Source organism: Pleurodeles waltl, unplaced genomic scaffold (assembly GCF_031143425.1).
Source record: "Pleurodeles waltl isolate 20211129_DDA unplaced genomic scaffold, aPleWal1.hap1.20221129 scaffold_37, whole genome shotgun sequence".
NCBI lineage: Eukaryota > Metazoa > Chordata > Amphibia > Caudata > Salamandridae > Pleurodeles > Pleurodeles waltl.
This window is the reverse complement of record NW_027150076.1, coordinates 2,477,421-2,503,717: the sequence shown is the minus strand read 5'-3', so window position 1 is coordinate 2,503,717 and position 26,297 is coordinate 2,477,421. Positions and strand designations below refer to the sequence as shown.

The following is a 26,297-nucleotide window of genomic DNA, read 5'->3' as shown; positions in this document are numbered from 1 at the left end:
GTGAACAAGAAAGAATTGTGAAGAAGAGTGTGAATGGAGTTACCTTTGTTATCTACTTCTTGAAGATTTACCTTTGTTACATACTTCCTCTAACTTTAGTAACAGTATCATGTCCTGATCCAGCTCTGTTTCCACAATCTGTTTGTGTTTAAATTAAATACTGCCCATTTGCATCTACCTAAAGTTGTATCTCTGCAGCACGTTGGTGCTCCATGAGGGCCCTTTCCTTACTAAGTTACTCTGTAAACACTGGTAAATCTCCATCGTTTATGAAGTAAAGAAGATGTGACGTAATCAATCACATAAAATAACTGTGTATGGTGAAATGTCCTTTGATAAGTTTCAAACATGGCAAAGAACAGATGACCTTTACAACCAGATAAACACTGTGTATTCACATTCCAGTACGTGTCCATTTAGTGATTTTCAATCTTTTTACATCCAACAGGAAACAATCCTTAAATGCACAAAATCAGTGCAGTCAGAGACAGAGGAACCTGAACATAATCTGACCGATCCTGGAAGAAGCAGTCAAGGGCAGTTCTGTGACTGTAGGAGTCTGAGCTGTGCACCTCCCCACGCCACAAGATGAAAAAACAACCTCTAGAAAATTAAGACAACAACACTGACGAACCACCTCCTGTGTAAACAAGTGCCCAACACCAGCGTTGATCGTGGGATCGGTATGGTGTGATTACAGCAGTGCTGTGCTTTCTAAAATGATAACAGATCCTCATTCCACGCTCTGGGTGTATTGTAAACTCTTTCTGGCCAAACCACATCAACCAGAGAAAGGTGCAGGGAGTGGAGCCAGAGACGTGATGGATAAAGGAAAGAGGGGCTCTGCCGTCTAAAATACAGAGTACTTCCCAGTTTGCATCAACCAGGAGAAGGAAGGATCTTCACCCACAAGTGAGCAAAACCATTATCGATCTAAAGACACAATCCCCCCAAAAAAGAAGCCTTATACACATTATGAGTGTGACAAGTATTTAGTTACCATTGTACATTATTGTTAAATTCAAAATCAGATGTGCAAAAGACCACACAAATACATGGAGTGTGAGAATAACATTAGGGTTTTATCAGCCATGTTGGCTTTTGAGGTAACACAGTCATCGGATGTAGAAAAATATATACGTGACCCAGAGACTCTAACCAAGAGAGAAAAATCATCCACATGCAGTGAGAGCTTCAGCTCGTCCTCAGAACTAAAGCGCCATCAGCAGACGCACACAGGAGAAAGACAATTCAAATGCACTGAATGTGTGAAGAGCTTCATGCAGTTTTCAACACTTCAAAAGCATCAGCAAACACACCAGGGGGTAAAACCACACAAGTGCAGTGAATGTGTGAAGAGCTTTAGTTGGTTATATCAACTACAAGAACATCAGCGAACGCACACAGGGGAAAAACCATACCATTGCAGTGAATGTGTGAAGAGCTTTAGTTATTCTTCAGCATTAAGGATTCATCAGCGAACACACACTGGGGAAAAACCATACCATTGCAATGAATGTGGAAGTAGCTTCAGTGAATCATCAGTCTTAAGGATTCATCAGCGTAGACACACAGGGGAAAAACCATTCAAATGTAGTGAATGTGTGAAGAGCTTTAGCGATTTATCAAACCTAAAACGTCATCAGCGCAAACACACAGGGGAAAAACCATACCATTGCAGTGAATGTGTGAAGAAATATAGTCAGTTATCACACCTCCAAAGACATCAGCGGACACACACTGGGGAACAACCGTACCATTGTAATGAATGCAGAAGTAGTTTTAATTGTTCCTCAACATTAAGGAAACATCAAAGAACACACACAGGGGACAAACCTTTCAAGTGCAGTGAATGTGGGAAGCGCTTTAGTTTGTTATCAAAACTAAAAAGACATCAGCGCAAACACACACGGGAAAAACCATTCAAGTGCAGTGAACGTGGGAAGCGCTTTAGTCTTTTATCAAAACTAGAACGACATCAGCACAAACACACAGGGAAAAAACTATTCAAGTGCAGTGAATGTATGAAGAGCTTTAGTTTTTCATCAAAACTAAAACGACATCAGCGCAAACACACAGGCGAAAAGCCATACCATTGCAGTGAATGCACAAGTAGTTTTAGTCTTTCCTCAACATTAAGGAACCATCAAAGAACACACACAGGGGAAAAACCATTCAAGTGCAGTGAATGTGGGAAGAGCTTTAGTTTTTTATCAAAACTAAAACGACATCAGCGCAAACACACAGGCGAAAAGCCATACCATTGCAGTGAATGCACAAGTAGTTTTAGTCTTTCCTCAACATTAAGGAACCATCAAAGAACACACACAGGGGAAAAACCATTCAAATGTAGTGAATGTGTGAAGAGCTTTAGTCAGTTCTCAAACCTACAAACACATCATCGAACACACACAGGGGAAAAACCATTTAGCTGCAGTGACTGTGTGAAGAGCTTTAGTCAGTTATCAGCCCTAAAAACACATCAGCGAAGACACACAGGGGAAAAACCATTAGAATGTAGTGCATGTGTGAAGAGCTTTAGTCAATTCTCCAACCTACAAACACATCAGCAAACACACACCAACACTGGTCAAACATAGAAATAATTATAGAAATGCAACACATTTGATAATAATTTAAGTATGTCAACAATAATACTGACACATCTGTGGACAAACACAGGAGCAAAAAAGTGCAGTTATTGTGAGATGAAGGAATTACAGAAAATGATAAAATTACAAATATGTGGAACATTCAAATGCCAGATGATAAGCAGATGATGGAAAACCTGACTAGTCTGAGTAAAGAAAAGAAGAGATATTTGTAGCATTATAAAAGTGTCTGTATGAAACTGGATTATTGGTTGAAGGGAGTGAGAACCCTGTTCTAATAATAATCACAGTCCTTGTCAGGGTGAACTACAAATGTCACTAAATAAACTTGAAATTAACCCTCTGGTTAAGCAGTCAGGCTTAACGTATGGGCAACGTGTAAAGTATTCCAGTTGCACTGTATAAGTAATAAAGTGAAACACAACACAAAAGGAATAAGAGTTTCAAACCAATTAGAAAAATAGAAGATATTTCAATAAATAAACTGGCACCATGACAACAAAAATCCAATCAGTAGAATCGGTTTTATGTTTTTACAGTTTTAGTAAAAATAGCATCAAACGGCGCGAAGCACCAATTATGGGTATCTGATTGCACAGGAACAGCACACCCTCACCAGTTCAGGTGACCGCAGTGAAGCACCAATTATGGGTATCTGATTGCACAGGAACAGCACACCCTCACCAGTCCAGGTGACCGCAGTGAAGCACGGGCTGGATCATGGACCAGGTTTAATTAGTGCCTTTGGTGCGAAGACACTGTGTTGGACCTGTTGAAGCCAACGTTAAAGGGTTGTGTGGTGCTGTCATGTGAGATTGCATCACCCCGCACCGGGTCTGGTGAAGCGCCGATCGGGAGTGGCGTGGTGCTGCTAAGTGAAGCTCTGCGTCTGGCCCGGTGGAGCTGAAGATTGGGAGCTGCAGGATTCTGCAATGCAAGTCTCTGCATCAGGTCCGATAAATCCAATGAACAGGAGCCGGGTGTGCTGTTCGGTGAGGCGCTGTGCCATTGTGCGCTGCATTCAGTGAAACCTTCAGTTGAGCAGTTAGAAGTACACTCTGGCTCTAGCCAAGGGTCCATGATGTGCAGGACAGCACTTGGGGGAGGTCATGACTCACAGAGGCCAGCAGAGTTTAAACTCTGGTTAGTGGGGGTATTGTTTCTTTTCTACTTTTGATACTTGATCCTTCCCTAATGAGTCTGAACAGGCTCATATCCCAAATATGGTAAAAACCTTCTCAAGTTGGCATTTTCATAATAGTAAATTAAAATCTGACTGTGCTATTAAAGAGGATTTAAAATTACAATTCAGATAAGTGACAGAAGTATTTTTCTAGCTGTTCTCAAACTGTTATCACTAATTAAATATAATAAGGTCACCCATTTTTAATATAGGGAAGGCTAGCCTTGCCACATTGAAGAACAACTTTAGGGATTTTTACTGACAAGACATAGAAAACTTAAGTACACATGCCCTACTATTAAGTACCATTCTGCTTCCCCTATGAAACTTTAGGGCCTGCCTTAAGGGTAACTTTTAAGTATTGATAAAGAAGGTTTCAGCCTGGCAAAAAGTTTATGCTGCAGCTCACTAGTAGTATAGACCCAGCATATAAGAAGCATCATTTACCAGGGGTTTGTAAGTAATTTAAATGTGCCAATTAAGTGTATACCAGTTTTGCCATATAGCACAAGCACTTTATCCATGGTTTGCACAAATAAAGTGTGCAGAGTACTGAAGCCACCAAAACGTGTTCAGCAAAAATCTGGGGGATGCCTGGCAAAAGATGGTAATTTCCAAAGGTGTCTTTTCCCAGCAGTTGTTCATGTCTCTACATGTTGCAGGAAGAAACATGAAAACCAGGAAACACATTGTGAGTTTAGCACAACGTGGAATAAAAGAAATGAAGCCTTTGGCAAAATAGACGTATAAAGAAAACATCCAAGCACGCTTGATCATGCGAACTGTAGAATTGACACTAGAAGCAATTGTGTGACGAAGAAGAAAGGGTTATCTGCCTGTAGTTCTGATTCTACATCGTTAGCTCTTGATTGATGGCGCTAAATGCAAGAATAATTTTCCGCAGCATTTGCAGATCTCCAAACACCTATTTATATGGTTGGTTCTTCCATATAAAGAAAAGCACCTGAAGAAAGTGTTTGTCCAGAGGCTTCATGTTTCCTGAATGTTGTCAATCATTGTCAGAATGAAAGTCTTGCAGCATAGTTTCCTCCACCTTTGTGACGGCACGCAGTCACTGCGAATTGAAAAGTTTCCAGTCAGTTCTGTACCTCAGGCCTTCTCCTTCAGTGCAGTGCTGGTGGTGTATAGCTATTTTAGCCATATTTTATATATGCTATTTTAGCTAACTAGGCCTGCAGCTGTGCACGTTCACCTAGGTACATTTTATTCAGCATTGCTTTATTTTTCTAGCAATAGCCATATTTGCTGTGCTGCTTTATTTTCCTCTATCACATTGTCCTTTCGCCTAGGAAAGCATTAGGGTCTTAGTAGGCACTCTGTGCTTTCTTCAAGGGTACAGTCAGATAGGGTTGCCGACAAACGTGGTATGCTGTGTCTCCAACATTCAGAGAAAACACGCACTTATACATGGGGGGCATTTCTTAGAATGTCAGCTGTTTATTATAAAAACACTCCTTTGTCCTAAACACGTTAGAGGAAGATTCCAGCCAGATGACCAAGACTGTATACTGACTGCTGATTGCTTCCGTACAGCTGCTTACTTAGACAGCCGAACCCCTAATCCACACGGGGACAGTGTCCCTCTAGACTACAGGCTTCTTTCTCCAGGTATGAGGCATGATGTTCTCCCAGGGGGAAACCTGAAGGGTGGATTAGGTTTATTATGCTGTACTCACACATAGCGTAGGCAGGAAGATTATAGATCACTCCTCTTTTGACAGTTTGGTAGGACTGTATTTGTGTTTTACTCTTTTAGTCACATGCTTGCTTTTATTGTGTTTTATCATCCTAGCTATTGCTATTCATGCTATTTTATCCACAATGCAGTTATTTCAATAAATCTTTATTGAACTATATTCTGCCTCTGTTGTCTTTGACTTTGGTAGCTGAGAGAAAGGGATGAGATCTGATTTACCACGATTCCCCTGAGAAGTCTTTCTTGTCACGCGCCCGGTTGCCACAATCATTTTGGCCAGAGATGAGGCGCTGCTAGTTAGCCGGAAAACCCGGATTAGGCTGACAGGTGCCACCTGGTGTAGAATTGTACTCCGTACCCATAACCCATGTGAGTCTGCTGCCCATTAGCATAATGAGAACCTACGTGACATGGCACCGCCGTTTGGTCAGGCACTAATATTCGGATCGTCCTAAGTATCTCTGTCCCACTAAAGGCTAAAGACACCTCAATACTATATACGGAGACATCCGTGGTATTGAGGATTTCCTCCTCAGCTAAGTAGGTAGGTGTAGGAGGCCGGCCTGGCTTGTAGTGGGTACCAAGGGGTACTTACACTCTGTACCAGGTCCAGTTATCCCTTATTAGTGTAGAAGAGGTGTTTCTAGCAGCTTAGGCTGATAGAAGGTAGCTATGGCAAAGCAGCTTAGGCTGAACTAGGAGACATGCAAAGCTCCTACTATACCACTGGTGTCATATGCACAATATAAAAAACACAATGCACAATATCATAAGAAAACAGAATACACAGATATACTAAAAATAAAGGTACTTTATTTTAATGACAATATGCCAAAAGTATCTCAGTGAGAAATAGCCCACCCCTAGACCCTGAAAAGTAGGTGTGAAGTGCACCTATATCCCCCAGAGAGCAGAGAAGTCGTGATAGGGGAATTCTGCAAGGAAGACCAACACCAGCAATGCAACCAAAGTGGATTTCCGGATGAGAGTACCTGTGGAACAAGGGGACCAAGTCCAAGAGTCGCGACAAAGTCGAGAGTGGGCAGATGCCCAGGAAATGCCAGCTGATGGTGCAAAGAAGCTGCCACCGGATGGTAGAAGCTGTGGATTCTGCAAGAACGAAGAGGGCTAGAAACTTCCTCTTTGGAGGATGGATGTCCCACGTCGTGAAGAAGCTTGCAGAGGTGTTCCCACGCAGAAAGACCGCAAACAAGCCTTGCTAGCTGCAAGGGTCGCGGTTAGGGTTTTTGGATGCTGCTGTGGCCCAGGAGGGACCAGGATGTCGCCACTTGGGTGAGGAGACAAAGGGGGCGCCCAGCAAGTCAGGGAGCCCTCACAGAAGCAGGCAGCACATGCAGAGGTGCACTACAAAGAGGAGTGAACCGGAGCTCACCCGAAGACACAAAAGGGAGTCCCACAACGCCCGAGGACAACTCAGGAGGTTGTGCACTGCAGGTTAGAGTGTCGGGGACCCAGGCTTGGCTGTCCACGAAGGAAATCCTGGAAGAGTGCACAGGAGCCGGAGCAGCTGCAAATCACGCGGTACCCAGCAATGCAGTCTAGCGTGGGGAGCCAAGGACTTACCTCCACTAAACTTGGACTGAAGAGTCACTGGACTGTGGGAGTCACTTGGACAGAGTTGCTGAGTTCAAGGGACCACGCTCGACGTGCTGAGAGGGGACCCAGAGGACCGGTGATGCAGTCTTTTGTTGCCTGTGGTTGCAGGGGGAAGATTCCGTCGACCCACGGGAGATTTCTTCAGAGCTCCTAGTGCAGAGAGGAGGCAGGCTACCCCCAGAGCATGCACCACCAGGAAAACAGTCGAGAAGGCGGCAGGATCAGCGATACAAGGTTGCAGTAGTCGTCTTTGCTACTTTGTTGTGGTTTTGCAGGCGTCCTGAGCAGTCAGCGGTCGATCCTTTGGCAGAAGGTGAAGAGAGAGATGCAGAGGAACTCGGATGAGCACTTGCATTCGTTATCTACAGAATTCCCCAAAGCAGAGACCCTAAATAGCCAGAAAAGGAGGTTTGGCTACCTAGGAAGGAGGATAAGCTAGCAACACAGGTAAGAGCCTATCAGAAGGAGTCTCTGACGTCACCTGCTGGCACTGGCCACTCAGAGCAGTCCAGTGTGCCAGCAGCACCTCTGTTATCAAGATGGCAGAGGTCTGGAGCACACTGGAGGAGCTCTGGGCACCTCCCCTGGGAGGTGCAGGTCAGGGGAGTGGTCACTCCCCTTTCCTTTGTCCAGTTTCACGCCAGAGCAGGGCTGGGGGATCCCTGAACCGGTGTAGACTGGCTTATGCAGAGATGGGCACCATCTGTGCCCATCAAAGCATTTCCAGAGGCTGGGGGACGCTACTCCTCCCCAGCCCTGACACCTTTTTTCAAAGGGAGAGGGTGTAACACCCTCTCTCTGAGGAAGTCCTTTGTTCTGCCTTCCTGGGCCAAGCCTGGCTGGACCCCAGGAGGGCAGAAACCTGTCTGAGGGGTTGGCAGCAGCAGCAGCTGCAGTGAAACCCCGGGAAAGTTAGTTTGGCGGTACACGGGTCTGTGCTAGAGAATCGGGGGATCATGGAATTGTCTACCCAATGCCAGGATGACATTGGGGTGACAATTCCATGATCTTAGACATGTTACATGGCCATGTTCGGAGTTACCATTGTGACGCTGTACATAGGTAGTGACCTATGTCCAGTGCACACGTGTAATGGTGTCCCCGCACTCACAAAGTCCGGAGAATTTGCCCTGAACGATGTGGGGGCACCTTGGCTAGTGCCAGGGTGCCCACACACTAAGGCCCGTATTTATACTTTTTTTAGCGCCGCGTTTGCGCCGCTTTTTGACGCAAAAGCGGCGCAAACTAACAAAATCCAATTGGATTTTGTAAGTTTGCGTTGCTTTTGCGTAAAAAAGCGGCGCAAATGCGGCGCTAAAAAAGTATAAATACGGGCCTAAGTAACTTAGCACCCAACCTTTACCAGGTAAAGGTTAGACGTATAGGTGACTTATCAGTTACTTAAGTGGAGTTGTAAATGGCTGTGAAATAACGTGGATGTTATTTCACTCAGGCTGCAGTGGCAGGCCTGTGTAAGAATTGTCAGAGCTCCCTATGGGTGGCAAAAGAAATGCTGCAGCCCATAGGGATCTCCTGGAACCCCAATACCCTGGGTACCTCAGTACCATATACTAGGGAATTATAAGGGTGTTCCAGTATGCCAATGTGAATTGGTGAAATTGGTCATTAGCCTGTTAGTGACAATTTGGAAAGCAGAGAGAGCATAACCACTGAGGTTCTGGTTAGCAGAGCCTCAGTGAGACAGTTAGTCATCACACAGGGAACACATACAGGGCACACTTATGAGCACTGGGGCCCTGGCTGGCAGGGTCCCAGTGACACATACACTAAAACAACATATATACAGTGAAATATGGGGGTAACATGCCAGGCAAGATGGTACTTTCCTACACAACCCCCCCAAACGAAGGACAATAAGACTAGCCATGACCTGATGAGTCTTCATTGTCTAAGTGGAAATATCTGGAGAGTCCATCTGCATTGGAGTGGGTACTCCCAGGTCTATGTTCCACTGTATAGTCCATTCCCTGTAGAGATATGGACCACCTCAACAATTTAGGGTTTTCACCTTTCATTTGTTTTAGCCAAAGTAGAGGTTTGTGGTCTGTCTGAACAATGAAGTGAGTGCCAAACAGGTATGGCCTCAACTTCTTCAGTGCCCAGAACACAGCAAAGGCCTCCCTCTCCATGGCAGACCAACGCTTTTCTCTAGGGGTCAACCTCCTGCTGATAAAAGCAACAGGTTGATCCTGGCCCTCAGAATTGAGTTGTGATAAGACTGCCCCTACCCCTAATTCAGATGCATCAGTTTGAACAATGAATTTCTTGGAGTAACATGGGCTTTTTAGGACAGGTGCAGTGTACATGGCCTGTTTCAGCTCCTCAAAAGCTTTCTGACAGCTAGCTGTCCACAATACCTTTTTAGGCATTTTCTTAGAAGTGAGGTCATTAAGAGGGGCTGCTATGGAGCCATAGTTCTTTATGAACCTCCTGTAATACCCAGTGAGGCCTCAGAAGGCTCTCACCTGGGTCTGAGTTGTAGGGGGAACCCAATCTATGATAGTTTGGATTTTACCCTGAAGTGGTGCAATCTGTTCTTTACCTACAAGGTGTCCCAGATAAACCACTTTCCCCTGCCCTATCTGGCATTTTGAAGCCTTGATAGTGAGGCCTGCCTTTTGCAGGGCCTCCAAAACTTTCCATAGGTGGACCATCCCAGGTGGAGCTAAAGACAGCTATATCATCTAGATATGCTGCACTAAAAGCCTCCAACCCTTGCAGGACTGTATTCACCAACCTCTGAAAAGTGGCAGGTGCATTTTTCAAACCAAAGGGCATTACTGTGAATTGGTAGTGCCCTCCAATAGTCGAAAATGCAGTTTTTGCTTTAGCATCCTCTGATAACTTGATCTGCCAATACCCTGCAGTCAAATCAAAGGTGCTTAGATACTTGGCAGATGACAGTGTATCTATTAGCTCATCTGCCCTGGGTATAGGGTGAGCATCAGTTTTAGTTACCTGGTTGAGACCTCTGTAATCTACACAAAACCTCATTTCTCTTTTCCCATCTTTGGAGTGAGGCTTTGGTACAAGCACCACAGGAGAGGCCCATGGGCTTTCAGAGTGTTCAACCACTCCCAGTTCAAGCATTTTCTGAACCTCTTGTTTTATGCAGTCCCTGACATGGTCAGGCTGCCTATAGATCTTACTTTTGACAGGCATGCTGTCTCCAGTATCTATAATGTGCTCACACCAAGGAGTGGTGCCTGGCACAGTAGAAAAGAGTTCAGAAAACTGACCCAGGAGATTTATGCAGTGGTCTTTCTGCTCAGCAGTAAGACAGTCTGCTAAAACTACACCTTCCACTAGAGCATCTTGTTCTGTGGAAGAGAAGAGATCAGGGAGAGGGTCACTCTCTTCTTCCTGTCCTTCATCTGTTGCCATGAGCAGGGTGAGATCAGCCCTGTCATAGTAGGGTTTTAGGCGATTGACATGGAGCACCCTAAGGGGACGCCTGGCAGTGCCCAAGTCGACCAAGTAGGTGACTTCTCCCTTCTTTTCAACAATAATGTGGGGTCCACTCCATTTGTCTTGGAGTGCTCTTGGGGCCACAGGCTCCAAGACCCACACCTTCTGTCCTGGTTGGTACTGAATCAGAACAGCCTTCTGGTCATGCCATTGCTTTTGGAGCTCTTGGCTGGCCTGAAGGTTTTTACTGGCCTTTTTCATATACTCAGCCATTCTGGATCTTAGGCCAAGTAGATAGTCCACTATGTCTTGCTTAGGAGCTTTTAAAGGTTGTTCCCAACCCTCCTTTACAAGTGTTAGAGGACCTCTTACAGGGTGCCCAAATAGGAGTTCAAAGGGGCTGAAGCCCACTCCTTTCTGGGGTACCTCCCTGTAAGCAAAAAGGAGGCAAGGTAACAGGACATCCCATCTCCTCCTGAGTTTTTCAGGGAGTCCCATTATCATTCCCTTGAGAGTTTTTTTAAACCTCTCTACCAGTCCATTCGTTTCTGGATGATAAGGTGTGGTGAATTTGTATGTTACACCACATTCCTTCAACATGGCCTTCAAGTATGCAGACATAAAGTTGCTACCCCTGTCTGATACCACCTCTTTTGGGAAACCCACCCTGGAAAAGATTCCCAGGAGGGCTTTTGCCACTGCAGGAGCTGTAGTGGTCCTTAGAGGAATTGCTTCAGGATATCTTGTGGCATGGTCCACTACCACCAAGATAAACCTATTGCCTGAAGCAGTAGGTGGGTCAAGGGGGCCAACTATGTCAACCCCTACCCTTTCAAAGGTAACCCCAACCACAGGCAGTGGAATAAGGGGGGTCTTTGGGGTGCCACCAGTCTTGCCACTGGCTTGAAAGGTGACACAGGACTTACAAAAATCTTTTGTGTCCTCTGACATTCTAGGCCAATGAAACAGGGGGACAAGCCTTTCCCATGTTTTAATTTGCCCTAAATGTCCAGCCAAGGGAATGTCGTGGGCTAGAATTAGGAGGAACTCTCTGTATTGCAGGGGAATGACCAATCTCCTGGCTGCTCCAGGTTTTGGGTCCCTTGCATCTGTATACAAGAGGGTGTCCTCCCAGTAAACTCTATGTGAGTCACTGACATCCCCATTTTGCTGTTTGACAGCTTGCTGTCTTAGACCCTCTAATGTGGGACAGGTTTGCTGTGGCACACTCAGCTCCACCCTGGCAGGCCCCCCTCCACCCAAAACCTCAGCAGTGTCTGCTTCCAGCTCCTCTGGTGAAGGTTCTGCACAGGGGGGAAATTCTTCTTCCTCAGAAGTTGAATCATCTGTAGAGGGAAGGATAGTGGGTAGGGATTTACCCTTACTAACCCTAGCTTTAGGGAGCACTTGGTCCATTGTTCCAGGATCCAAGTCACCCTGTCCTTTTTGCTTTTTAGCCTGAGCTCTTGTCAAAGCAAAAATATGCCCAGGAATGCCCAGCATTGCTGCATGAGCCTCCAACTCTACTTCTGCCCAAGCTGATGTCTCTAAATCATTCCCTAGTAGACAGTCCACAGGTAAATCTGAGGCAACCACAACTTTCTTTGGACCAGTAACCCCCCCCAGTTGAGATTCACAACAGCCATGGGGTGGCTAAGAGTGTTGTTATGAGCGTCTGTCACTTGGTACTGGTGACCAAGTAGGTGTTGTTCAGGGTGTACCAGTTTCTCTGTTACCATGGTAACACTGGCACCTGTGTCCCTGTAGGCCTGAACCTCAACACCATTGATTAGGGGAAGTTGCTTGTACTTATCCATATTAAGGGGACAAGCAACTAAGGTGGCCAAATCAATGGCACCTTCAGAGACTAGCACAGCCTCTGTGGTCTCCCTAACAAGACCAACCCCAACTAAATTACCAAAAGTGAGCCCAGCTACTCCCTTGGATTGGCTATTAGTAGGTTTGCTCCCACCACCACTGCTATTACTAGGGGCACTAGGTGTAGCAGTAGGGGTTGTGGTAGTGGGAGGCTTGGTGCTTTTCTTTTGACAACTGGCATCAGTTGTCCAATGGCCTTTAACTTTACATAAATAGCACCATGGTTTATTTACTTGATTAGAAGAGGATTTGGACCCACCACCCCCACCAGAGTGTTTTTGAGGGCCTGATGAAGACTCATTTTTAGATTTGTAACCAACCCTTGTCTGAAGACTTACCATCCTTCTTCTTGCCATCCTTGTCACCCCCTGTATGAACTTTTCTGTTCACTCTTGTTCTGACCCATTTGTCTGCCTTCTTTCCCAATTCTTGGGGAGAGGTCAGATCTGAGTCCACTAGATATTGGTGTAACAAATCAGACACACAGTTATTCAGAATATGCTCTCTCAGGATCAGATTATACAGGCTTTCATAGTCAGAAACTTTACTGCCATGTAACCACCCCTCGAAGGCCTTCACTGAATAGTCAACAAAGTCTACCCAGTCTTGTGAGGACTATTTTCTGGTTTCTCTGAACTTAATCCTGTATTGTTCAGTGTTTAAGCCAAATCCATCCAAGAGTACATTCTTCAAAACTGTAAAATTATTGGCATCACTTTCCTTCACAGTAAGGAGCCTATCCCTACCCTTTCCAGTGAAAGATAGCCATAGGATAGCAGCCCACTATCTTTGAGGGACCCCCTGTACAACACAGGCCCTCTCAAGTGCAGCAAACCACTTGTTAATGTCATCCCCCTCCTTGTAAGGGGGAACTATCTTATGCAGATTCCTAGAGTCATGCTCTTTCACAGGATTACTATCTGGAATACTGCTGCTGCCACCATGGGGTCCTAACCCCAACCTATGTCTTTCTTTTTCTAAGTCTAAAGATTCCCTGTCTAGAGCCAGCTGTTGCTGTTTAAGCTTCAGCCTGGACTCTTCCACTCCAATCTATTCAGTTCCCTTTCTAACATTCTGTCATCAGGATGGGTGGGTTGGGAATGCTTTGACACAGAAGAATGATGTGAATGAACAGTGGGAGACCTGTCCCTAACAGTTGGCACCCTAACAACCTGGCCTGCAGGAATAACATCCCTACTGTGATGAGAGCTCACATTAGTGCCAGTTCTGCTAGGTGGTCTGCTAAGGGGCAGGTTGGGAAGGATACCATCTAACACTCTTCCTAGGGGTGCCCCAGAGTCAGAGTGTGAACCATCTCCTAACTTCTCAATGGATGTGCCAGCTAAGGCCTTATCATTCTCAATAGGCATGTTAGATAACAATTCTCTAGAGGGATTCTTCCCTACCCCTAAACCTCTATCAATGCAGAGACTCCTCAAACCCTTCCAGTTAAGGTGGTCATAAGTTGAGCTGACCAGATCAAGAGAAGGTCCTACATCAGACATGATAGAAAAAGGTTTAGGGACAGATAAAAGAAAGAAAAAGTTTCAGGTCTTTTTAAGGAAACAGAAAAACAACTTTTTCAACTTTTTAGAAACTTTTTGAAATTTTAGAGGTAATTTTCAGCACTTAGCAAATAGAGTAAGAGAAGAAAAGCAAAACTTTTTGGTTAGGTGTACATACACTGAACTTGTTTTGTATATTATTCTCTTATGAAAAGTACAAAATGACAAAGTGTTAAGTAGTTGCAAGTACTTATCCCACCGCTGCACAACCAATGTAGGAGGCTGGCCTGGCTTGTAGTGGGTACCAAGGGGTACTTACACTCTGTACCAGGTCCAGTTATCCCTTATTAGTGTAGAATAGGTGTTTCTAGCAGCTTAGGCTGATAGAAGGTAGCTATAGCAGAGCAGCTTAGGCTGAACTAGGAGACATGCAAAGCTCCTACTATACCACTGGTGTCATATGCACAATATAAAAAACACAATACACAGATATACTAAAAATAAAGGTACTTTAATTTTATGACAATATGCCAAAAATATCTCAGTGAGTACCCTCAATATGAGGATGCCAAATATACACCAGATATATGTACACAATACCAAAAATATGCAGTAATAGCAAAAGGAAGTAATGCAAGCAATGTAAAGTTACAATAGATTGCAATAGGAGCACATAAGTATAGGGGCAACACAAACCATATACTCCAAAAGTGGAATGCGAACCAAGAATGGACCCCCAACCTATGTGAGCTTGTAGAGGGTCACTGGGACTGTAAGAAAACAATGAGGGTTAGAAAAATAGCCCACCCCAAGACCCTGAAAAGTAGGTGTAAAGTGCACCTATATCCCCCAGAGAGCACAGAAGTCGTGATAGGGGAATTCTGCAAGGAAGACCAACACCAGCAATGCAACCAAAGTGGATTTCCAGACGAGAGTACCTGTGGAACAAGGGGACCAAGTCCAAGAGTCGCGACAAAGTCGAGAGTGGGCAGATGCCCAGGAAATGCCAGCTGAGGGTGCAAAGAAGCTGCCACCGGATGGTAGAAGCTGTGGATTCTGCAAGAACGAAAAGGGCTAGAAACTTCCCCTTTGGAGGATGGATGTCCTACGTCGTGAAGAAGATTGCAGAGGTGTTCCCACACAGAAAGACCACAAACAAGCCTTGCTAGCTGCAAGGGTCACGGTTAGGGTTTTTGGATGCTGCTGTGGCCCAGGAGGGACCAGGATGTCGCCACTTGGGTGAGGAGACAGAGGGGGTGCCCAGCAAGTCAGAGAGCCCTCACAGAAGCAGGTAGCACCCGCAGAGGTGCCGGAACAGGCACTACGAAGAGGAGTGAACCGGAGCTCACCCGAAGACACAAAAGGGAGTCCCACGACGCCGGAGGACAACTCAGGAGGTTGAGCACTGCAGGTTAGAGTGTCGGGGAACTAGGCTTGGCTGTGCACGAAGGAAATCCTGGAAGAGTGCACAGGAGCCGGAGCAGCTGCAAATCACGCGGTACCCGGCAATGCATTCTAGCGTGGGGAGGCAAGGACTTACCTCCACCAAACTTGGACTGAAGAGTCACTGGACTGTGTGAGTCACTTGGACAGAGTTGCTGAGTTCCAGGGACCACGCTCGTCTTGCTGAGAGGGGACCCAGAGGACCAGTGATGCAGTCTTTTGTTGCCTGCGGTTGCAGGGGGAAGATTCTGTCGACCCACGGGAGATTTCTTCAGAGCTCCTAGTGCAGAGAGGAGGCAGGCTACCCCCAGAGCATGCACCACCAGGAAAACAGTCGAGAAGGCGGCAGGATCAGCGATACAAGGTTGCAGTAGTCGTCTTTGCTACTTTGTTGCGGTTTTGCAGGCGTCCTGAGCAATCAGCGGTCGATCCTTTGGCAGAAGGTGAAGAGAGAGATGCAGAGGAACTCGGATGAGCACTTGCATTCGTTATCTACAGAATTCCCCAAAGCAGAGACCCTAAATAGCCAGAAAAGGAGGTTTGGCTACCTAGAAAGGAGGATAGGCTAGCAACAAAGGTAAGAGCCTATCAGAAGGAGTCTCTGACGTCACCTGCTTGCACTGGCCACTCAGAGCAGTCCAGTGTGCCAGCAGCACCTCTGTTTCCAAGATGGCAGAGGTCTGGAACACACTGGAGGAGCTCTGGGCACCTCCCCTGGGAGGTGCAGGTTAGGGGAGTGGTCACTCCCCTTTCCCTTGTCCAGTTTCGTGCCAGAGCAGGGCTGGGGGATCCCTGAACCGGTGTATACTGGCTTATGCAGAGATGGGCACCATCTGTGCCCATCAAAGCATTTCCAGAGGCTGGGGGAGGCTACTCCTCCCCAGCCCTGACACCTTTTTCCAATGGGAGAGGGTGTAACACCCTCTCTCTGAGGAAGTCCTTTGTTCTGCCTTCCTGGGCCAAGCCTGGCTGGACCCCAGGAGGGCAGAAACCTGTCTGAGGGGTTGGCAGCAGCTGCAGTGAAACCCCGGGAAAGGTAGTTTGGCGGTACCCGGGTCTGTGCTAGAGACTCGGGGGATCATGGAATTGTCTCCCCAATGCCAGGATGGCATTGGGGTGACAATTCCATGATCTTAGACATGTTACATGGCCATGTTCGGAGTTACCATTGTGACGCTGTACATAGGTAGTAACCTACGTCCAGTGCACCTGTACAAAGTCCGGGGAATTGGCCCTGAACGATGTGGGGGCACCTTGGCTAGTGCCAGGGTGCCCACACACTAAGTAACTTAGCACCCAACCTTTACCAGGTAAAGGTTAGACATATAGGTGACTTATAAGTTACTTAAGTGCAGTGGTAAATGGCTGTGAAATAACGTGGACGTTATTTCACTCAGGCTGCAGTGGCAGGCCTGTGTAAGAATTGTCAGAGCTCCCTATGGGTGGCAAAAGAAATGCTGCAGCCCATAGGGATCTCCTGGAACCCCAATACCCTGGGTACCTCAGTACCATATACTAGGGAATTATAAGGGTGTTCCAGTTTGCCAATGTGAATTGGTGAAATTGGTCACTAGCCTGTTAGTGACAATTTGGAAAGCAGAGAGAGCATAACCACTGAGGTTCTGATTAGCAGAGCCTCAGTGAGCCTCAGTGAGACAGTCATCACACAGGGAACACATACAGGGCACACTTATGAGCACTGGGGCCCTGGCTGGCAGGGTCCCAGTGACACATACACTAAAACAACATATATACAGTGAAAAATGGGGGTAACATGCCAGGCAAGATGGTACTTTCCTACAGTAGGACCTATCTTGAGCTGTAGGTTGTTCAAGCTCGAACCTTAAAAGGACTGAACCCCAGTTGGCATTCTTATCTCTGAACAAATAAATACCATTAATATGGCGAACCCACAGAGGGTAGCAATTGCAGTAAATATGAGACCTCCATTTACTGCACATTTGTTAGCAAACGGCCTAACTGCCCAGGAGAGTCCAGTTGCATTTGTTGTTGAGGCAAATCCAACCTACAGGACAGAATTATTTTATTGTAGGGTCACTTTTCCAGCAGCAGATGGGCACACAAATACATTTCATTTCTATACACCTGCAAACACACCTGCACAATAGAGAGCTGATGCATAATCAGAAATACCTTTATCTTATCAAAACCATTATAACTGGTTTGATGTTGCCCTACCACATACAGTACTACATGTTAGGTTAGGTTCTCTGAGGAATGATGGACAGACCTGGCCTTTATTAGCCACATATACACCACACCCTGATGCAGCAAACTTAGCGGTAGCTGAGGTCCGCCGCTTACATATAGAGCTTACAACAATACACAGACTATTAGTACAGTTTGTTATGCAAACATTGAATACAAACCCAGCATGTGCTGCCCCAGCGCAACCACATGCAGTAACGCCAGGCCTTAACCCTGCTACTGTGCATTCAATCATGGGTAAGGCACCCGCCAAACAGGAGGAAATTCAATTTTGGTTGACTCAAAAAATAAATGCGCTAAAATCAGTCTTCCCCCATACAGGACCACAGGATAAACATAGAATTCTCACAATGTGCTTGCCATTCGGGATGGTTCCCACAATTGATAACTGCAATTCATGGGATGCGGTGTTTGCCACGCTCTATACTACCACACACGGTACACCAACACTTACCAATCTTCCAGAGGTGTTAAAACAAATTCAAGACGAATACGGAGATGTCCCGGCCCTGTATTTGGGAATGCAATTAATGGGCAATTTTGCCACAGTGTCTTCAATCATATTAAGTAACCTTGAGGGGGAAGCAGTAGCACTAGCAGTGCGCCTGCAGCTCCGGGATATTCCTGCACAGGATCAAGAACGTGAGCTGCCCAAGATTATCACTGAGACCTACTCTATTATTGGTCGAAATAGTCTGGCAGCCAGACCACCAGTTCACCAGGATCTTCGAGAGCATCTGGAGGTGTAAGCAACGGATGAATTCTTGCAAGTTGAGACTGCCGGCATGAGTGTCTCTACACCCTATAGGATGTATAAAGTTACTATTCAGTTAGAAAGGGATAATGAACATATGACAGACACCATCTTTTAGGACCGAGCCGTCTCCATTTATGATATCTTGCTGGCTGAAAAAGATTGGCCATCAGTATTTGTCTGTGATCTCCCTACGAAGAGGACGTTATTGAAAAGTACTTTTCGCCCCTTGTTCCTAGAAAGCTCATTGAAATGTACGCCATTGATTGGGTGCCTGCTTGATAGCGCAATCATGTAGGGTGGGACAAAGATTCCCCCTACCACGTAATACCAATAAAATCTCAACCCCGACCTCAACCTCAATATCCAATAAAGTATGATGCAAAAGCACCTGTGAGAGAAATCCTCAATCAATTAGAGTACCAGGGTGTTCTTAAACCCTCAAATTCATCTATGAATAAGCCATTATTTCCAGTCGCTAAACCCAACCACTCATATAGAATAGTCTTAGATTACAGACATTTAAACAGTCACACACACACATTTGCTATGCAAAATGCACACAGCACTGCACTCATCGTGCGCAAAAAATACAAAACACCCTGGACATATCCAATGGGTTCTTCTGCCAAAGCATAGTGCCTGAAAGTAGGGACTTACCAAGTTTCAGCGCCTTAGGCTCTCAGAAGTTTTTTTGCTGACTCACAAGGCTACAAGAAGAGTCCAGCTTGTCATACATCAATTTTACAGGACATAGACCCTGAGGCGTTGTCATATGTGGATGACATCTATCTCACAGACGACGACCTCAATCAACATTTAAGACGGGTAGCACACATTGTTGTAGGATTTACCGAAATCAGCTACAAATTCAATTAAAAAAAACAATAATAGCTTTTCTTAGTGTCCTGTTTCTGGGATACGAACTGTCGGATGAAGGCAAGAGCCTTGACCCCCAATTTTTGGAAAAATGCGTCCAAATACAACCACCAAATACAATAAAAAAGCTCCAATCTGTGCTGGGCTTTTTACATTTTGGTAGAATTTACATTCCAGATTATACACAATGCATTAAACCTTTATAGGACTTAATTCGTCCTGACTTTACCAGCGAATTCTAGACAGTCGAACACACACGCATCCTGAGAGCATTACAAAATGACATGCTTGAAGCAAAACACTTACATACAAGGGACAATAAAAAATATTTGGTCATCAGAGTAATTGCTGGCACCATTAGTTTCACCTACATGACATTCAATGAGGGTGAGACCGTCCCGATTGCATACAAATCACACTTATATTCCACAGCTGAACAACGTTTTGCTCCCACTGAGAAGATTCTCACTGCTGTCCAGATGGCGGTCCTTAAGGAGACACCTCTGGCCCAGGGGAAATGCATCATTGTCGTATCCCCATTCCAGCCCTTGAGGCTGTTACCAAAGCGAGCGTTCCAAACGCTAAAGCATTATATCCATGTTGGATTCAATGTGCAACGTCTCTGACAGCCACTGATGTTGATTATGTTTTTGACTCTAAATTACAAACCCAAGAATTCTTACAATATGAACTTTAGTATCCAGTCCCAGCAAATACATTGCCCATTTAACAATACCAGAACATTTTGTAAACTGATGGTTCAGCTCAACCAGCAATAAGCACCAAACATCAATACTCAGCTGCTTGCACAGCCGTGAGTGGATACATGAAGGATGGCAAGTTCCATCTAGGGGACTGCACTGCACAACTTGCAGAGCTCAAGGCTCTGGTGATGGCACTGGAACATTCAGATCCTGAACAGATGACGTTGATTGTCTGTGATCCGTACTATTGTGTCCAGTCCTTCAATGAATATCTGCATTACTGGCGCCAAAATGGGTTCAGAGATTTAAAAGGAAATACCATTAAACAGACTTCTGTGGGGGAAAGTAGTGGATCTGAAAGAATTGCTACCTAATGTCCATGTTGTACATACACTAGGACATCAGCGTGTTGGAATACACGTGGAAGGCAACACCTTGGCTGATGAAGCAGTAAAATCTGCAGTAGCTTTGGCTTGTGCTACAGCAGTAACTTGTTCTAAATTGAAATTGGATGATGAAACACTAGCAGCTGTGAAAGCTTCCGCAGATGGCACGCTTTTTCCTAAAGCATATCCTGCTAAATATTCCTACCGGATGGCAGGCATGATTACAGCACAAGTTACAAAACCAGGTGTGGTAGATCGAGTGATTCCCAATAAGGACCTAAGACTTGAATTAATAAAAGCAGCGCACAAGGGAGACAGGGGCAGCCCTTGTCCCTGTCTCTAGCCTCCCCCCTCCAACTTCCTCCACCCAGACCCAATCTCCTGTACCCCAGCCCATCCCAAGCACACCTACAGACCAGCATGCACACAAGTCAGCACACACAAGTAGCGCAAGCAAACATAGGCACCACACACACCACAGGCACTCACGCAAGCCTCACCCACATACAGACCCAGCAACATCCACTGTCTCCACTGTGTACCCCTCCTCCTCTTCTCCCTCCTCCCTCCCAGTGTCGTCTACACACACACCTGCATGCACCACATCTACAGGCACTAGGACTCGCACCAGGACACCCAGCACCACAAGCCGCTCACCTGCACTCACCACCTCCACTGCCATTTACACGTCCCCTTTGTCCTCTCCCAGTGTGTCTGTGATGCCCCCTCCCAAAGTACACAAACGCCGGCAATCACTCACCCAACATCCATCCACCTCACGACAGCCTCCAGTACCTGCACCTGCACCCAAAACACCTAAAGTGACACCTCCTACAACCACCTCCTCTTCCTCCACTCCCACACCCCCTCCAGCTACCCATCCCAGTGTCCGTCAGAAACTGTCCCTATGTCAAATTGACCTTTTTGCCCCCACCCCCCCTCCAATTCATCAGTCTCGTCGTAGCGCCTCAGCCAAAAAGCCTCCAGTACCAGTGGTGCGTGTTCCAGGTTTTTGGAGTGCACCGGACACCAGGGCAGGCAGTAGGACCCGGAGCCAAGGCACTGGCAGCCCACCCCCTGTAAAGGCTCTGAAATTGGAGAGTGGACGACGGGACCGTCTTAAGACTCCTGGTGGGACAACAAGTGACATGGGATCGAAGGCGATTGCTGACTCAGCTGTAACTCCAAAAAAGGGGGGGAAGGTCCAGAGGAAGTCTGCCCAGCCTGTTGTGAGTGTCACGGCGGAGAAGTGCGCCATCATTTCCGGCGGTCCAGACACAACCGCCAGCACCGTCGTCACTGGTCCAGAGACCACCGCCAGAGTCACAGCCCAGGAGGGCACAAGTATTGTCACTGGTCCAGAGACCACAGGCCAGGAGGGCACAAGTATCGTCACTGGTCCAGAGACCACCGCCGGAGTCACAGCCCAGGAGGGCACAAGTATCGTCACTGGTCCAGAGACCACCGCCAGAGTCACAGCCCAGGAGTGCCCAAGTATCGTCACTGGTCCAGAGACCACCGCCAGAGTCACAGCCCAGGAGGGCACAAGTATCGCCACTGGTCCAGAAACCACCGCCGGAGTCACAGCCCATGAGGGGCCAGGATGCCATAGCCCCGCTGGGCAATGATGGAACGTCATGCCACACAACAATGCCCATTGTAGGGATCGTCATGCCACACACCAATGCCCAGTGTAGAGATCGTCATGCCACACACCAATGTCCGTATCAGAACCGCCATGGCAAAGCACCGCTGAACAGTCCAGAACCGCCATGTCAAAGCACCGCTGAACAGGGCAAAGACCGCCATGGCAAAGCACCGCTGAACAGGGCAAAGACCGCCATGTCAAAGCACCGCTGAACAGGGCAAAGACCGCCATGTCAAAGCACCGCTGAAAAGGGCAAAGACCGCCATGGCAAAGCACCGCAGAACCGGGCAAAGACCGCCATGGCAAAGCACCGCAGAACAGTCCAGAACCGCCATGTCAAAGCACCGCTGAACAGGGCAAAGACCGCCGTGGCAAAGCACCGCTGAACAGGGCAAAGACCACCATAGCAAAGCACCGCTGAACAGTCCAGAACCGCCATGTCAAAGCACCGCTGAACAGGGCAAAGACCGCCATGTCAAAGCACCGCTGAACAGGGCAAAGACCGCCATGGCAAAGCACCGCTGAACAGTCCAGAACCGCCATGTCAAAGCACCGCTGAACAGGGCAAAGACCGCCATGTCAAAGCACGGCTGAACAGGGCAAAGACCGCCATGTCAAAGCACCGCTGAACAGGGCAAAGACCGCCATGGAAAAGCACCGCTGCACAGGGCATGCACCGTGTAGGAATGAATGGACCGCCACATCAGGCATCCTTATCCCATGTGCAGCTGGGACAGTCACAGGACAGGTACTTTCACAGGGATTCTCATCCAGTCTGGGCACCAGTCCCCCTCCAGAACCAGTGAAGACCTGCATCTACTTGAGAGACTGTGGCTTTGCACTCCCCAGGATGGCACAGTGGGCAAACCACCCACTGTAGAGACTTGTGAGACTGTGGCTTTGCACTCCCCAGGATGGCACAGTGGGCAAACCACCCACTGTAGAGACTTGAGAGACTGTGGCTTTGCACTCCCCAGGATGGTACAGTGGGCAATCCACCCACTGTAGAGACTTGAGAGACTGTGGCTTTGCACTCCCCAGGATGGCACAGTGGGCAAACCACCCACTGTAGAGACTTGAGAGACTGTGGCTTTGCACTCCCCAGGATGGCAAAGAGGGCAAACCACCCACTGTAGAGACTTGAGAGACTGTGGCTTTGCACTCCCCAGGATGGTACAGTCGGCAATCCACCCACTGTAGAGACTTGAGAGACTGTGGCTTTGCACTCCCCAGGATGGCACAGTGGGCAAACCACCCACTGTAGAGACTTGAGAGACTGTGGCTTTGCACTCCCCAGGATGGTACAGTGGGCAATCCACCCACTGTAGAGACTTGAGAGACTGTGGCTTTGCACTCCCCAGGATGGCACAGTGGGCAAACAACCCACTGTAGAGACTTGAGAGACTGTGGCTTTGCACTCCCCAGGATACATCAATGGGCATGGAGCCCCGTCGTGGATCTGGCTTCGCATTCATCTGGCTGAGGTGCCCCCCCCTTCCCTTCCCCCTGAGGTGCCTGTAGTGTTTCTATCTGATGCCCCGGCAGTGTTCTCTCCGATTTTGGTCAGGTATCTATTGTGGGCCTCGTCCATGCATTTTTGGACTGTTGGTGCACGGACATTGTTGTGTACATATCTGCACTACTTCTCGGATTGGATGTGTAAATAAGAGTGATTTTGAGATATATGTCTGTATATTTTTGTATGACATGTATATTGGCACATTACAATGTTTGCCCGAATTTCGCATTGTCTTTGCATTCTTCTGGGAGATTATGGGTTGTTAGTGTGATTTTTGTGACTGCATTGGTGTGTATGTTGTATAATGCGAGGGTGGGGGTGGGGGTGTTTGGTGGGTGTCCCCCTGACTTTTGCCTCCCCCCTCCCCCGTGTCGTAGATGCAGTACTCACGGGTATCTTCTGCGCCTACGTAGCTGTTGGTCGTAAAGGAGAAGAAAAACAAGGGCAGGTATGATTTGTAATTCCGGCTCCATGGTGTCCTCCTTCCTCGTGGGATGTGCTAAGGTGAGCGTTTTCCCTTTGCAGAAACTGTTTCCGCCGTGTTTTTATTAACGGTGATTCCACCCCGGAAAAGGTTGCGGATTGGCGGGTTGTAATAGTGTGGGCGGTACATTGTCTTCCGCCTGTCTGTTGGCGGTAACCGCTGCGCTGCTTGTCTGTACCGCCGTGGCGGGCGGTGTGTTAAAGTGGCTGTCTTTGTTGGCGGTTTCCGCCAGGGTCATAATTACCTTTTTTTGTCCGCCGGCCTGTTTGCGGTATTACTGCACCTTTAACACCGTCCGCCAGGGTTGTAATGACCACCTCCGCGCTTTCTCCAAGGCTACAGTCAGATAGGGTTGCTGACAAATGTGGTATGCTGTGTCTCCAACATCCACAGATGTCCTAAACACATTAGGGGAGATTCCAGCCAGATGACCACGACTGTATGCTGATTGCTTCACTACAGCTGCTTGCTTAGACTGCCAAACCCCTGATCCTCATGGGGACGGTGTCTCTCTAGACTACAGGCTTCTTTCTCCAGGTATGAGGGATGATGTCTTCCCAGGGGGGAAACCTGAAGGACGGATTAGGCTTATTATGCTGTGCTCACACATAGCGTAGGTAACTATTCTATTCACTATATTCTGACTCTGTTGCCTTTGCCCATGTGTGACTTTGGTAACTGAGAGAAAGGGATGAGATCTGATTTACCACAATTCCCCTGAGGAGTCTTTCTTGTCATGCGCCCCGTTGCCAGAATCATCTAGGCCAGACATGGGGCGCTGCTAGTTAGCCAGAAAACCTGGATTAGGCCGACAGGTGTCACCTGGTGTGAAATCGTACTCAGTACCCATAACCCATGTGATTCTGCCACCCGAATCCAGTAGCTTTCTTTTTATAATGAGAACCTACGCAACACTGGAAGGCATCAGTCGGAGCGGCAGAGAATATCATGCAATGCATAATATCACAGCGTGGGTGCTAGTACACATCCTTGCTTTATGCCATTGACGATTGGGAAGGCCACAATTGTTTCACCGTCATCCAGGGCACAGCCAAACATACTGCATGAAGCTGCTGTACCATTAGTATAAATCTGTCAGGAAAGCCGAATTTCGACATGATCCGCCACAGTCCCTGGCGACTGACAGAGTCAGATGCTTTTGTGAGGTCTAAAAAAGTTTTCTTTCTCTCTTCCTCAGCCCTCATAGCTTCTAACAAGATTCTCTGTCTTATTCCTTCTCTGTCCTTTGTTTTTTTTTTTTACATCTTTTAACAGATTTTACATTCCCGGATAGAATGAGAGGCAAGCAAACAAACTACGCTCACTTTAAGTGCATCAGTTACAGCCTTCTGCCTTCCACATGAGGCCACTTTAAGAAAAGAGAAGGCATTAAGACTGGAAAACCAGACAGAATCTCAGAAAAAATGAGTTCACTAAGCATTAGGTGATAATAGACGTTGATTGAAGATTGAAAATTCAATTTCTAACCAGAAAATATCTGGTTTTAAAGGCAAAATAGCCCCAGCGATGTGCTGAGATCCTACTCTCAAAGTAGGAAAAATGAACTTGGTCAGAAAGACAACTGCCAGTAGAGTGTGTTGTGAAGGTGTGTTTCTCAGCGTCTTAGAAGGACACACTTTTTTTTTCAGCTTTGCTCTCTGTGGTTTATGTAAGCAAAGAGGCTGCATTTTACCTTCATGTTTCCTTTTTAAGTAACATGTTTTTTTCTCTGCTAATGTATTCAGCAAAGCGGGTCTATGAATATGGATTAAAACGTTTTATCAGAACCTTCAGGACTAATGAACCCTTTAATGGCCGCTATCCTACAGATACCTGTGTAAGACTTATGGTCAAAGACTTTATTCCTGGAAAGAACCATATTAAATGGTATTCCAGGATTCACACATGCTGCTGGGAATTATTTGAGTGTTTATGAACATCAATGAAAATCCTACCATGCAGAAGCGTATTTTTCCGCTAATTTTGGGATAGTGATAAAGCCCATAAACTCAACGCACTCTGACTGAAGCAGGAAGCTTGTTATGGTCGTCCACACAAATACAGCTAACTTTGAGACAGTAACCTTGCAAGAAAAGCTAGTTTAACAATTACACACTGGAGAATATTCACAGCTGATTGTGGTGTTTCATCATTTTATAACACATTGATAATTCAGTGACAGCGGCCATAGAACAGATTCCAAAAGCACGAGAAGTGACAGTAGGAAACTGTGACCTGTGACTCTGTGTTAATGCTTGCAGTGCACAAAAGTTACCCCTCCAAGCACTGATGCGGGAAGTGATGCTCCTT

General features: G+C 46.7%; 1 protein-coding gene across 2 annotated transcripts in view; it reads left to right on the top strand.

Annotated features, from left to right (window-relative positions):
- The window catches only part of LOC138276106 (zinc finger protein 271-like), a 33,052-nt gene extending 29,930 nt beyond the window's left edge, over positions 1-3,122 (top strand). For both annotated transcript variants that reach the window (XM_069219161.1, XM_069219160.1), the window contains one exon: positions 449-3,122. In XM_069219161.1, the coding sequence (XP_069075262.1) occupies positions 1,032-2,600 (1,569 nt within the window). In that variant the 5' untranslated portion in view covers positions 449-1,031 and the 3' untranslated portion in view covers positions 2,601-3,122. The remainder of the gene's footprint in view (positions 1-448) is intronic.
- The last annotated feature ends 23,175 nt before the right edge of the window (positions 3,123-26,297 follow it).